At 48.1% G+C, this 13,297-nt stretch overlaps 5 protein-coding genes across 5 annotated transcripts; 4 read left to right on the plus strand and 1 right to left on the minus strand.

The window, feature by feature from the left end:
• Window positions 1-1,803: 1,803 nt before the first annotated feature.
• Window positions 1,804-2,643, plus strand: F9C07_3726 (putative C2H2 transcription factor; the record flags this gene model as incomplete). The annotated part of the gene is made up of 2 exons (XM_041291823.2): window positions 1,804-2,069; window positions 2,133-2,643. 2 exons carry the CDS (start codon window positions 1,804-1,806, stop codon window positions 2,641-2,643), a joined length of 777 nt encoding a protein of 258 aa, XP_041146015.2.
• Window positions 2,644-4,217: 1,574 nt separating this feature from the next.
• Window positions 4,218-5,165, plus strand: F9C07_3727 (dual specificity protein phosphatase 3; the record flags this gene model as incomplete). Its single annotated transcript, XM_041285795.1, has 1 exon — window positions 4,218-5,165. One exon carries the CDS (start codon window positions 4,218-4,220, stop codon window positions 5,163-5,165), a length of 948 nt encoding a protein of 315 aa, XP_041146016.1.
• Window positions 5,166-5,721: 556 nt separating this feature from the next.
• On the plus strand, window positions 5,722-7,790 carry F9C07_2232373 (uncharacterized protein; the record flags this gene model as incomplete). The annotated part of the gene is made up of 2 exons (XM_041291824.1): window positions 5,722-6,192; window positions 6,276-7,790. 2 exons carry the CDS (start codon window positions 5,722-5,724, stop codon window positions 7,788-7,790), a joined length of 1,986 nt encoding a protein of 661 aa, XP_041146017.1.
• Window positions 7,791-8,544: 754 nt separating this feature from the next.
• Window positions 8,545-11,404, plus strand: F9C07_2106316 (chromatin remodeling complex WSTF-ISWI, small subunit; the record flags this gene model as incomplete). The annotated part of the gene is made up of 4 exons (XM_041291797.2): window positions 8,545-8,778; window positions 8,850-9,695; window positions 9,754-10,492; window positions 10,554-11,404. 4 exons carry the CDS (start codon window positions 8,545-8,547, stop codon window positions 11,402-11,404), a joined length of 2,670 nt encoding a protein of 889 aa, XP_041146018.2.
• Window positions 11,405-11,631: 227 nt separating this feature from the next.
• F9C07_3730 (uncharacterized protein) lies at window positions 11,632-13,075 on the minus strand (the record flags this gene model as incomplete). The annotated part of the gene is made up of 5 exons (XM_041291813.1): window positions 11,632-11,904; window positions 11,995-12,268; window positions 12,337-12,602; window positions 12,664-12,826; window positions 12,888-13,075. The coding sequence occupies 5 exons, from the start codon at window positions 13,073-13,075 to the stop codon at window positions 11,632-11,634; spliced, it is 1,164 nt and encodes a 387-aa protein (XP_041146019.1).
• Between the last annotated feature and the right edge of the window lie 222 nt (window positions 13,076-13,297).

Genomic DNA, 13,297 nt, shown 5'->3' on the forward strand with positions numbered 1-13,297 from the left:
CGCTGGATCGACAGTAGCTGAGAGTGACAGGATTGGCTCATGCAGCTCGGGCTGTCGCGGCCGAATCTGATATTGCAAAGCTGCGCCACTGGGGGATCGACCACCCTTATTCATCCTTAAGGGCTGTACTAGGATCGGAGGTACATGCATGATTCTAATATTATCAATCATAATGATGATGCCTGTTCTTGTCTATATACCAGATTATGTTTATTTTTTATTTTTGGCGTTTGAGGTGATGCTTAGCTTGCATTGTTCTGGGGCTGACGGTACGTGGACAATTGTGCTCACGGTACAGTAGTTGTGCTGATGGTGCAGATAATTAAAGATAAAGTCAAAAGAATAAAGCTAAATAATTATAGTAATACTAATGTAAAGAAATAAAATAAAATAACATAAAATAAATTATGAGACAGAGTGGGTGCGAGGGAGACGTCAAATTGCGGTGTCCAGTGTCGGATACTTCTAGCGTCAAAAAGTGGACACTATTTCGTAGACAACATAACACCAGGCGGAGTCTATCTATACAGAGAGCACATTCCACATGTCGAATTAACTTTGGGTTTACTTCTCACTCTTGCTTCACATGGACAATAGTAGTAGTAGTATAGGTGAGACTTAACCTGGTTCTGAAACATCTAACCATGTTCTAATTGCTTTCGCCTTGGTTCGCCTTCGCCTTCGCCTGAGAATCCAATCATAGTTCAGCCATTAACCAGCGCGGACTGTCCGCCCGATGCAGGCGGTTCTCAACAGTTTCCGTAGATTGGGCAAGAAGTGTTGGCAATGTATCCATTGGGTACCTTAGGTACCGATCCATGAGGTCATGTTTGCTCGGTCGACCCGACGTGGCCTGGTAGACGGTGTCAACTTAATCCGGCAATTTACGAGTAACCTGCAGCAGGATCTATCCCTCAAGCGGCATACGGTCGTTTCGTTGGATAGTCGACTACTAGTAGTATGGGCATCTACCAGTACGAATCATGATTGATCGGCACCTGGCGATGGCGGTGTGGCTGAGAAGCTCCTTTCCCAGCCACGTGCCATGCTTCTCATTGGCAGGCAACGGTGAGGCCGCGATCCCGGTGTGGCGGATGCCAAAACCCAGATGGAAAAAAAGGCACCTTGCAATGTTCTTCAGCTTTGAACCTATTTCTCCTACCTTATGATTCATGTCATTTTTCAGTTCTTCGTCACCCAGGTTGTATTTGGTTGCCTGACATATCAACCTTGCAAATGAGTCATTAATCGAAGCCTAAAGATTCGATACCTACCTACTATTACTACACATAGATCTTTGCGCAGTTGCCGCTTCCTGTGATTCAGCGCCTACAAATACACCGCGTCTCTGTCGGTTACATCGGACCACGTGTGCAGGGTACCCTCTGGTCGAAGTTATTTATGATTTTTTTCCTTGAAAAGTATATTATGATTAATTGTCTTCCTTGACCGTGTTTCTCAGCATTACTACTACGATTACCCACCTCGGCATAGCCCTTGAATTGAGTGGCGTTGCTGCCAAGACGGCTTAGTCATTAGTGGAACTGGATGCCTTGTTGTTACCTGAAAAATTCGGCACCCCCCGTTTTCCTGAGGAACCTACACCCTTCAGTGTGCCACTGAGAAGATCGACGACATCAACGACTCTTTTTTTTTATAGTGCACTCGTCTTTTAGCTCGTGCTCTTCACGACTTTCCAACCTTTGAAACCAGGTACCATCTACGAGCGTTCCGTTCACAGCTCGTCATTCATCTATCCTAACAACCCGCCTCATCTCAATTGACGGCGGGGTCCGCTACGATATGGGAGACGGTTCTGATTATCCCAGCCCACGAAGCGAAGGTCCCGGCGGGCCTGCAACTGTCCTTGTCACTGCTGCTCAAGAACCCCTTCCTCCAGCACCAAAAATGACAGACCAACTGTCTCCGAGTTTCATGGAAGGAACTCGTCCGCGACTGTCGGTGAGACGGGCGCGAGATCCACCCAAGAACGCTGCAGGCCAGATTTATTGCGACCATCCTGAGTGTCAGCACGCGCCTCCGACGTTCCGCCGCCCATGCGAATGGAAGTAAGTACTTTCTCCATGCACTCCTTTGATTGCCGATAAAGCTAACCATGGCATCATCAATAGCAAGCATATGGACAAACACGACCGCCCTTACAAGTGCTTAGAACCTGGATGTGACAAGATCCAGGGATTCACGTACTCGGGTGGCCTTTTGAGACACCAGCGCGAAGTGCATAAGAAAAACATCAACGCCAAGAAACCTTTGATGTGCCCATATGCCGATTGCAATCGCAGCACAGGCAATGGATTTACGCGTCAAGAGAACCTAAAGGAGCATCTTCGACGCCGTCATATGCATACCGATAATGGACACGCGTCCGAACTACCTATTGTGCCAGTGCCTGAACTGGATGGCACCGCGGCCCTGCCAGTCACTTCGCCTGTCAAGCGGAAACGTGACTCGATCGATTCGGTCGAAATTCCTGATGAAGAAGAAAACGGCGTTGACTTGCGAAATGAAATCAAGAGGCTGCGACGCGAAGCCCAAATGAAAGATCGACGGCTGGAGGAGTTGGAAAGAATTGTTGCGGACTTGCAGCAGAGAATCCCGCAGACTGCAGTCTCGCAGGGATAGGTGGGTTCGGACTGTGGTCTCATGAGAAATATCAATCTTCAATGCATGTAGCTCTTTCACGAGCTGACATGTCTTTCTTTTTTCTTTTTCATTTGGCTTTGCTTTTACCCCTTTGTTACTTTTGCTTTGCATTCCACGGGCGTTTTCACATGCAGAGTGCGGGCCTTTGGGTTTGCGTTCAATGCTTACAACATCAGTGGGTGGTTTATATGGATCGATCTACATCTCAGAACGCGTGGTTTACAACAGGCAGCTCTGAAGAATCTGGCGTTTGCTCGTGGTTGATAATACGGACCCGGCGGTGTTATTATGGTTGTCTCCCTTTCTATTCCCTGAAATATACCCAGGCGTTTTCAACCCATCTCCTTTGTTAGTCTCAAACAACTCCAAACTTGTCTTTGTATTCTTTTTCTCTCTCTTCTCCATACGACATTGTGACATTCTGATTCGTGTCAACCGGTGCCTGCGCACGGTGGAGAATGTATTGCCTTTTAGTGTATACGCATGGTATTTACAAGTACAGCTGAACAAGCTTCCCTAGTCACACTATCTGGCAGGGCTCATGTTGGTCTTCTCATGAAGTTCCGATAGGCACACCCTGATTTATGTGTCTCGTGATCGTAATTGTCACCTCTTTTGCTTACAACCTCTTGATCTATCCCTTTGTCACGTGGTTGCCTTTTACACTTATCATATTGTGTGTAGGGCAGATAAATCTGTCTTTCACATGGAAAGTAGCCCTGACCATGCGATTTTCGTATCAAGACGAGGTTAGTGTAGAATAGCCCTGCGATATCTGGAAGACTATTCGCCACAACGATGGTAAAGGGGCTTTAGTTCGTGGATAAAGTCACTTATGACTCCAAATGACTCGTAATTAATAAGGCTTTACGGTCTGACTCAACCCCTGAGTTGCCTATGCGCTGCGCTCGCTCCACGACTATTCGCAGCAGTTACTAGATCTAAAGATGGGATCATCATGGGAAGTCGTATGATAGTGTCATGTGCAGTAAATGCGTGGGGGGCCTCCAGCCGCAGTATGGTACTTGTAAGAGATCGAAAGAGGATTTGCCTGAGTTCTACACTGCCTTGATTACTGATGTTTCCAGCATTAGCTATGTTAGCAATGAAGCCTTATGTATATACACAAAGCAGATTGTGGCGCATTGCTGAGTCAGCTCAGATTTATGCTGTTGCGGCCTGGCGAGTGACTTGTCGCTGCCTGCCAAACAAAGCCATCGGATTTAGTTCACAGTAAGAATGGCGTATGCGATAACCAGGACAACGATCCCTACAATGTCGGCTCTTTCATACCTGGTACACTGACACAATGGCTTTTCAAACTCATATGGACATCACGTTTGATGCAGACAATTGTTGCGCTCTTTAAACCCCTCATAAGATTAGACTTGGATCTGACGCTCTAAACTTTTGGGTGTCGCTCATGAAAATCACACTCTGTACTATCTCTTATTGGCACTACGTCGATTGGCCTGTTCCTGACGGGTTCCTGACCAAATACAACTTAACTCTGAAGCATCTTTTTGCCAGTCCAGACTGGGGCCCAAGAAAACATGGCTCATTCATCTCCTTTCACGGAGGTCCCAATGTCCCAACAAACGGACTCTCCTTATGTTCGGACTCAGCAATACACACGAGGCGCTGGTAAACTACTCCAACCACCAGCCGTCCCAATGCAAGCCGAATGGAGTCTCCCTCATCTTGACCCCGTTACCTCTGCTACTCATATCTTCCCTGAAGGAGAATTCGTCCCACATGGGTTCTTCGAAAAAATCGGCCCAGAGTGGTTCGTTCCCGAAACAGAACAAAAGGAATGGAAGTACTACATGCGCAGAGAGGCCCAAAAGATTTTACCATTTCTCTACCTGGGTCAATATGCCTCCGTGAAAGACAGGCACTGGCTCAAGGGCCAAGGTTTCACTTTACTTTTGGCTATTCGAGACGAAAGGTTTCCACACATCTGTGGCAAGATTGCAGCTGCTGAGCTGGGAATCGAAGCTGCGACTTTTGCCGTCCCGCGGATTCAGGATTTTGTGTCCATAGGGTCTCATGTGATTCGAACCATCAATGACCATATCTCATCCTCGCATACTCCAGTCTCCAACGAATGGCCCTATAAAAAGGTCTTTGTATTTTGCGAGACTGGGAACGGTTATTCAGGCTTAGCACTAGTCGCGTACCTAATGGTAATGCTCAATTTGAAGCTGCAGCACGCCTTAGCTGCGGTTCATATGCAGCGACTATCCGTTGAAGCAGATGAACCATCGAGACAAATGCTAGCTTCATTCGAATCGATTGTTATTGCTAAAAGGAACGTTGAAGAGGCTAGACGAGCAGCCACGGAAGGCACAAGTTTGATGGTTCCTACCCGTACTGTATGCAAAAAGAGGAGTTTTACAGATCGAGATGAGGACGAGGCTATGGAAGACATCATGGATATAGGTGCAGATGAACATGCAACCTTTGATAGAAAGCCTGTGGCTCCATTTCAGGATCGTTGAGGATGGTTCGACTAGAACAGAATGTTTGTTTTTCTTATGATGATTTGTTTTGGAATGGTATTGGTCATCATAGAATTCGTGAGGATGACGTTGATTAAACACCATTTCCCCTTTAACAATTTGTTCTTGCACCTTCTCTTTTTATTTCTTTGTACATTACAAATTCAATGATCCTAAACGCCTTTCATACCCTAGGGTGCTGACTTTCAATCACCTGAAGCGACTTACAAACTACTGAACAATCAGCACTTCTTATTTTATATAACTGTACAAAGCACACTTGATAGATACAATTCGTTGTCTTCAGTCTAAGTCTAGTCCATCCATTATTCGGGATATTTATCCTATCTTGCCCGGTTTTCTCCAGGTTTCCAGGCTGACAAAAATTGATTGACCCAACTGTGGCCATGACTTTTACTGTTATTCACTATCCCTGAGGGGAGGCCCTGACCCATTCACTGTTTCATGCTTACAACATTTCATGTACATTTCTCAGTCTGTTCGCGTCGAAATCTAACCTACAGCTAGTTACCTCTGTGAGTGGAAAACGACCACCATGCGACTCCGTGATAGTGTCCGCCCTCCTGAGCGCTATGAATCAGAGCACTTCTACACGTCGCTAGGCCAAAAGTCACTTCGCCAGAACAGGAATACAAACCGCCCTCCTTACATCGATTTCAACCCCAACCTGCCTCCTGCTGTCTTCCCCACTCTGGACCTTCATCGCCCAGAGGTACCAGAGTCTGACAAAGGTGCACAGAGGAGAGGGGGAGAAGAGGCAGACAATGCAACCACTCCACAGCACGGTCGCGAGCAAGCTGGGAATCATGGAGAGACTAAGGATAATAATGTGACAAGAGTTGATCTCGAGGATATCCCTATCAGCCAGGTTGAGAACTACGTTTCGAGCAACGGAGACTTGAACCAGGTCTACATCCAAAATATGGCTACGATGGCTGCTGTAGACTCATCATCTGTGAGTGATGGCTTACACGATGAGACTGATGGCATCGACGTTCATGATGAGGTCAGCTAACTAACCACTCGATGTACTCCACCATTCAGTGGACCGCAGTGTAAAATATGGCTTGCCTACTAACGAAGTACTAGTCTGCGCATGAGATTTCTGACCCTAAATGGAGCGATTTGTGTCCTGGAATACAAGTGGAAGTCTTCGACAATCTTCTTCAGTTTTATACCTGGAAAGACGCGTGTCATAAGTTAAATCTGTCTCGAGAAGATCAGGAGGAAGTTGAAGAGCATATATCTGCTCGTGACAAGCAGATGGAACGGGAAGAATCTCAGATGAAGAATATGCGGAGGAAGCAACTGAGAGCGCTCTTGAAAATTGACAACAGTGCAAGACATCTCCAAGATTCACACCAGTTTGTTTTCCGCAAAATCTCTCGAGGGACCACTGGCCATCTGCGAAGGGGTACTAGTCCAGATTATCTCATGTGCCATGCCAAAGAGGTCATGAAGGCTAAGGAGTATTTGCGCCAACAGGGGCTGGACCCGAGATACGCTGGTGACTGGGGTAACAGTATCAGCCCTACTCATCCGTCTGGAAACGACCAAGACCAAGATATGAGCAATCTAGGGAAGCAGGTGAACTGCGCGCAATACTTGGAATTAGCCACAGATACGGCCGATGATTACATGAGGGATTTTGCGTTGGATTATAAAGCTCCGGCTTCGATCCTGGATAAGCAGTCATTTATCAACACAATCGGGGCGGCAGCTACTGCTAGCCCAAGGGATATGGCACTGTGCAGAGGTAACTTGGATGCAGCCCCAAGATGGTTAAACCTTCTTTACCAACATTCTATACGGAACTACCAGCCAGCTTTTCGGGAGAATAAACTTGTTTGCCTCAAAATCGGTACCGAGCGTGCCGCCCAGATTCACGACACCCAACAGATAGCCTGTATTCAGCCAGCAAAATTGGTAAAACGTTTCCCTCCCATTGATGCTATTTACTATGACCCCCCTTCATGGACTCCTGGGGTTACTCAGAGTAATGGAGCGGGAACTAATTCAACAATGCCTCCAAGACCTAGACAAACTTTGAGCGGCGAACCACAGCCTCTACAGAGAACAATGGGTGGGAACTGGTCATATAGCTCTTTCGAACCTCACCCAACTACCTCTTCTATGAGATTCCAGCAAAAACTGGAAGAGGCACGACTGGAGACACAAAGAGCGAGGATACGAGGAACGCAGCAACCTCCAGGTAGTGGAGACTACGAGCCATCTTTTACCCCGAGGCAAAGCCCTGAAGGCATAAGTCGGTCACCCTCAACTGCCACTGGGAGATGTATGTCTCCTAATAGCTCAGGCGAGCTTTACGGTGCATCGATGCCGAGTCAGAGTGAAGGGTCTTCGAGAACAGTCACTTTTATTGAGACCTCTCTTCATGATTCTACAGAACGGGGGACTGCTTCAGGAACTATGTATTCGCCAAGCATCGCTTCCAATTCGTATCACAGCGGGAATCTTTGGACTCAACCTAGTGTCGCGCATACGATACAAGTTGATGAAGAACTTGAAGGACTGAGATATGAAGATGAATACTGTCCTACTGATGACGAAGTGGTTCTTCTACCTGGTGGAAATCCCTATTGATAACGTGGTGATTACGGCTACTTCCACATGCTAGCCTTGCAAGCGACGCTGATATTCACGCGGCAAATGTCACTAACACTCAGTATGAACAGTCAATCAAGAACTTTGTTTCTAGTCATCGTTTGATTTGCCAAAGATTTCAAGAATTTCACATGGAATGTGTTGCATACACAAAGTTGGATCCAGTGATATCATTCAAACGGAAGGAGAACATGAAACCATGAGTATAGGAATGGTGTTACGATGAACTTCATGTCTTGGGCTGACTTTCCTTGCTTTTGCTGTTTAATTATGTTAAATACAACTGCAGGCACAAAACCAAAAAAGAAAAAGAAAAAGAAAAAGAAAAAGAAAAGACAAATAACGCAATCGCCACAGACAGCTAAGAGAACCTAGAACAATCCAAAATACTAATGCTGTAAGCATCTTCTGCATGTTCTAGAAGCCCACTAAAATTAATCAAAAGTTGGTCCGTGCACTGACGCGAAATCTGCGCGTCCGACCGGCAACGATTAGATTGCAGGCGCGACAAGATGGCAAAATGCGCCAGTTAGCAACGCCGTCCACAATATCATAACCGCAAAATCTTGGTCGGGTGTCTTTCGGTTTTCTTTATTTAATATATAAAAGTCTAGCTGATACTCGTTTTTCCCTTTTTTTGAATTGCTGCCCTGGTTTATTGGGTTCGCGCCTACGCCAGAGGGGCAAAATCGACCACGATAACGACCGCGTCCATACACCGAACGTACAGGATATGAAAAGTGTTTGGAATTTGACTGTTGGAAGATTCTGGGATCAGAAACAGGGAAACGCAGATATGTCAAACTCCGATACACCTGTTGAGACCGGGGGCATGCGGCAAGACTCAACACAGCCGTCTTCACCGGCCGGTGAGTCGGTTCCCGAGAAGATGGAGGTCGAGGAGGAGAATACGGAGGAGATGGATGCCCAGGCTAAGGCGCTGATGCATTTGCTGAGTACCAGTGAAGTATGTGTTTCGCCCTTGTGCATTTGATGTAGAAGAGCCTGTTACTGATGGTGTCTTTGCGTTTTGAACAGGTCTTTGTGGCCATCATGGCGGATAAAATGAAGAAGCAGCAGGAGGAGGCGAAACTCGAAGCGGCTAAACAGCGAGAGCAGAAGAGTGCGGAGGCGATGACCAAGAAGAAGCCTACCGCTGAGCCGGTTGGGAAACGGGCGACGCGCACGAGTGCGAGGCAGAGTGCGGCGAAGGAACCTGTTGCTGAGGAAGAAGCGAAGACGGAGGAGCAGGGTGTCGCGAAGTCGAAACGAGGCCGGGGCAGGAAGGCTGCTGCTCCTGCGGCTGCTGCGAAGTCGAATACCATCTCCAGTTACTTCAAGAAGGCCGATGTGCAGGTCCCTGAGGACAATCCCACCATTCAGGAGGCGCTGGAACATGCTGCCGATGAGTATGAGGCCAACCCTTCTGTTTTGGGCGGACAGGATCTGGTCGCTACCCAGCAGCCGGAATTAATCACCGGGGGCCAGATGAAGAAGTATCAGCTGGAGGGATTGGAGTGGTTGAAATCGCTTTGGATGAATGGTTTGTGTGGTATTTTGGCAGATGAGATGGGTCTTGGGAAGACTGTGCAGGCTATTTCCTTGCTTGCCTTCTTCAAGGAGAAGAAGATTTCCGGGCCGTTTTTGATTGCGGCGCCACTTAGTACTGTGAGTAATTGGGTGGATGAGTTCGCTCGATGGACGCCCAGTATCAAGACGGTGTTGTACCATGGAAGCAAGGATGAGCGGGCGGAGATTCGACGGAAAATGATGAATATGAAGAATCAGCGAGACATAGACTTCCCGGTGGTTTGTACCTCCTATGAGATATGTATGAATGACCGGAAGTTCCTTGGGCAATACCAGTGGCGATATATCATTGTGGTATGTGTTGCGATGCTTCGTCCCTGGTTTGCAAGTGCCGTTGCTGATGGATGTACAGGACGAAGGACACCGCTTGAAGAATATGAACTGTCGACTCATTAAAGAACTCCTCACTTATAACTCCGCAAACAGACTCCTCATCACAGGCACACCGTTGCAGAATAACATAACCGAACTCTGGTCGCTGTTGCATTTCCTGCTGCCCGAGATCTTCAACGACCTTGATAGCTTCCAAAGTTGGTTCGACTTCTCGTCAATGTTGGACAGTAGCGACAAGACGAATATTATCGAACGCCGAAAGCGTACTCTAGTATCCACCATGCACTCTATCCTGAAGCCGTTCCTGCTAAGACGTGTCAAGACTGACGTCGAGATGTCGCTTCCTAAGAAAAGAGAATATATTCTCTACGCACCTCTGACAGCCGAGCAAAAGGACCTCTACCGTGAGATTCTCAACGGCACAGGCCGTCAATACCTCGAAATCAGGGCAAGAGAAAGACTGATGGCCAAGAACGAGCGCCTAACACGTTCCGGGAGTGTGAAACGCAGGGTTGACAGCAGCGGTGACACAACACCAAATAAGAGTCTAAAGTCCAGTCGTTCTTCTACTCCAGCCAGCACGACCAGTACCACACGCAGGCGAAAAGGACCTCAAAGTTACAAGGAGATAAGCGACCGCGAATTCAACTCTAAGCTGCGGAAGCTCGAACAAGGGATAGAAGACGATCTGGACATCGAGGGGCCAAGCGAGACCGAACAAGAGGAGATCGAAAGAGCAAAGACTTTCAAGCTTGCCAGTATGTCTCACTCTACCATGACACGTACACGTTATGACCTTGACGCTAACGTTTCCAACAGAGCAAGAAGTAGCCCAAAAGAAGATGCAGAACCCGGTCATGCAAGCGCGACTGGCTTGTAATTCTCCGCATAACTTCTACTGGCCGTGGAATGACGAGCCGGTCGACGAATCCCTAATAACTGCATCAGGGAAGATGCTCCTGTTGGACCGGCTTGTCGCACGTCTTTTAGCCAATGGACATAAGATCCTCATCTTCTCTCAATTCAAATCGCAACTAGACATCCTCCAGGATTGGGCCACCCAACTCCGCTCCTGGAATTGCTGTCGCATCGACGGCGCAATCAGCCAGACAGACCGGCGTGACCAAATCAAAGCCTTCAACACAGACCCCGACTACAAGATCTTCCTCCTAAGCACACGAGCAGGAGGACAGGGCATCAATCTCATGGCAGCTGACACAGTAATCCTCTTCGATTCCGACTGGAACCCACAGCAGGACCTCCAGGCCCAGGACCGTGCCCACCGCATCGGTCAGACACGACCAGTGATCGTCTACCGGCTAGCAACAAAGGGTACCGTCGAGCAGACATTGCTCGAGAAAGCCGATTCGAAGCGTCGTCTAGAGCGACTCGTCATCCAAAAAGGAAAGTTCAAGAGTCTTCTAGATCCCACGTCGCAGGATGACGTCGAGGATCTGAGAAAGGCGCTCGGAGAAGATGAGTTCGAGCGTTTCGAGGCCGGTACGGATCCCAGTCGTCTGCTCTCTGATAAGGATCTCGATATCTTGACGGATCGTAGCGAGGAGGCTTATGCTCGTGCTGAGAAGGGGCTGGATCACAGTGGACGGGCTTTCTTGGCTGTCGAGACGAAGAAAGATGGGCTGATGGCGCAAATTACTGGGAAGGGTTAATTTGTAATAATAGTTTTAATTGTAATAATAGATATCTCTCTTTCAATTTCATGGTTATGGTGAAGATTGGATATCTCATGATCTGGCACGAGTACCCTCTGTATTGAACTGCGCTTATCTATATATTCATTCTGGGTATGTAGTACAGTCCAAACAACCCCAACATTATTATATACAACACATCTTCTAAACCCCAACCTCAAACAAATAACAAGCTCGAACACAATTCACAGATAAATATAACAAAAAGGCCCCCCAGTCCCGCCAGTAGTATCCAACAACTCCCTAATAGTCTTCGGCGGCGCCAAAGCAGCACTCATATCCACAACATCATCCAACGTAGCATTGGGCGGCGACTCCACAATACCAGGAAGCACAGTCGGCCCATTAACAACATAAGTCCGCTTCACAGGGTCCAGATTCTGCCAAGTCCAGAACGCCCGGTCAATCGCGGCATGGTGAAGGAAGAAAGCGGGATCACCGGGGGAGGCAAAAAAGTCCTACAGCGTCACAAACATCAGTAATTGAGACTATAAATATCATAGAAGACCCATCACGGCCTAGAATGGAGGGAGTAGTATGGGACGTACACCGCCAGGATCACCACCAATGGTATAATGTCCACCGCTATGCAGACCGAGGAAGCCACGAGGGAAGTCACCCTGCATTGTCGTCTCGTAATCCCAGATATCTGTTTCGTTGACGATCAGGTCCACGACGTTTTTAGTTGTGGTCCATTGGGCGGCTTGCTTGGAGATATCTCTGCGGAGACATCTTGGGTTATAGTTCAGGCCGGTGCCGTTTTGGGCGACCAGGCCTGGGATCTTGAGACTTGGGAGGAGGGGGCCGAGGTTCACTGTGAAGCTTTTGTTGGGGAAAGAAATTGTATGTTAATTGGAAGTTGTGGGCTTGGAATTGGGGGGAAAGCTTACTTCTTGAAGGGACCGGATTTGACGCAGCCGCCTCCATTCGAAGGCTGGAGGAAGATTCCGGGTGCCGCCTCGGTGGCATTGTGGGGGACGAATGCGCCGTCTCCTGACATGCTGTATTCTGAGCCGTCGAAGATGGGCGAGTTGACTGGGTCGTCGGCGTATTTGTTCCAGGCCCAGTAGGGCTGGGAGCCTGTGTAGCCGCATTCGTTTCGTAGGGCTTGTTCGTAGGCCCAGGTGAAGTAGCGGTGCCAGGTTAGGAAGTTGCCCTATTGGTAATTGGTTCAGTGGGATATTCTTCTATGGGTTTGTAGTGGGATTGGGATATACCGTTGAATGGATGAACATCGTCTGGTTGATGTGCACAGCTACGAAGTCATCGTAGCGGGAACGAGCCCCAGGAGCGAAGGAGGGGTCGGACTTTGAAGGCTTAGAGGATAGACAGAGAACGGCATCGATGTAGTCTCGTCGTTCTTTCTTGGATAGAGCCCCCCTATGGTGGTACAGTTCAGTTATACATAGTCTTTGCGCGTTGAAGTGTCCAGGGTGCATACCATTCTCTGCGAGCCGACGCGGTGTAAGGGGTACAGGTGCTGCTGGCTTCCGGGTTTGTGTAGTGATACAGGATTTGATTTCCCAGGGCTTTTCCAGCGAGTACATCCCATTGATCCATGGAAGTGGGAGATGCAGTTGCTGGTGATAGGGCAGCAAGAGCTGCGACGAATGGAACCCAACTGCGCATGTTTACGCTCACCTCTTCTGAGGATAGGCACAGCAATGGAAAGAAAGTGAGTGAAGAAATTTGAGACTGGAAGGTACCGGTCAAGAGCTTTTTTATTACATCTTGACTAGCTCTGTGTGAACTTTAGACGGCGTAGATAGTTGGACTCTAGATTGCCGGTTAGGACAACCGGATATGCGACCGCCAATTGAGGCCCCAGATAGTCATACGACTAGGGCTAGG

Source organism: Aspergillus flavus, chromosome 4, assembly GCF_009017415.1.
Source record: "Aspergillus flavus chromosome 4, complete sequence".
NCBI lineage: Eukaryota > Fungi > Ascomycota > Eurotiomycetes > Eurotiales > Aspergillaceae > Aspergillus > Aspergillus flavus.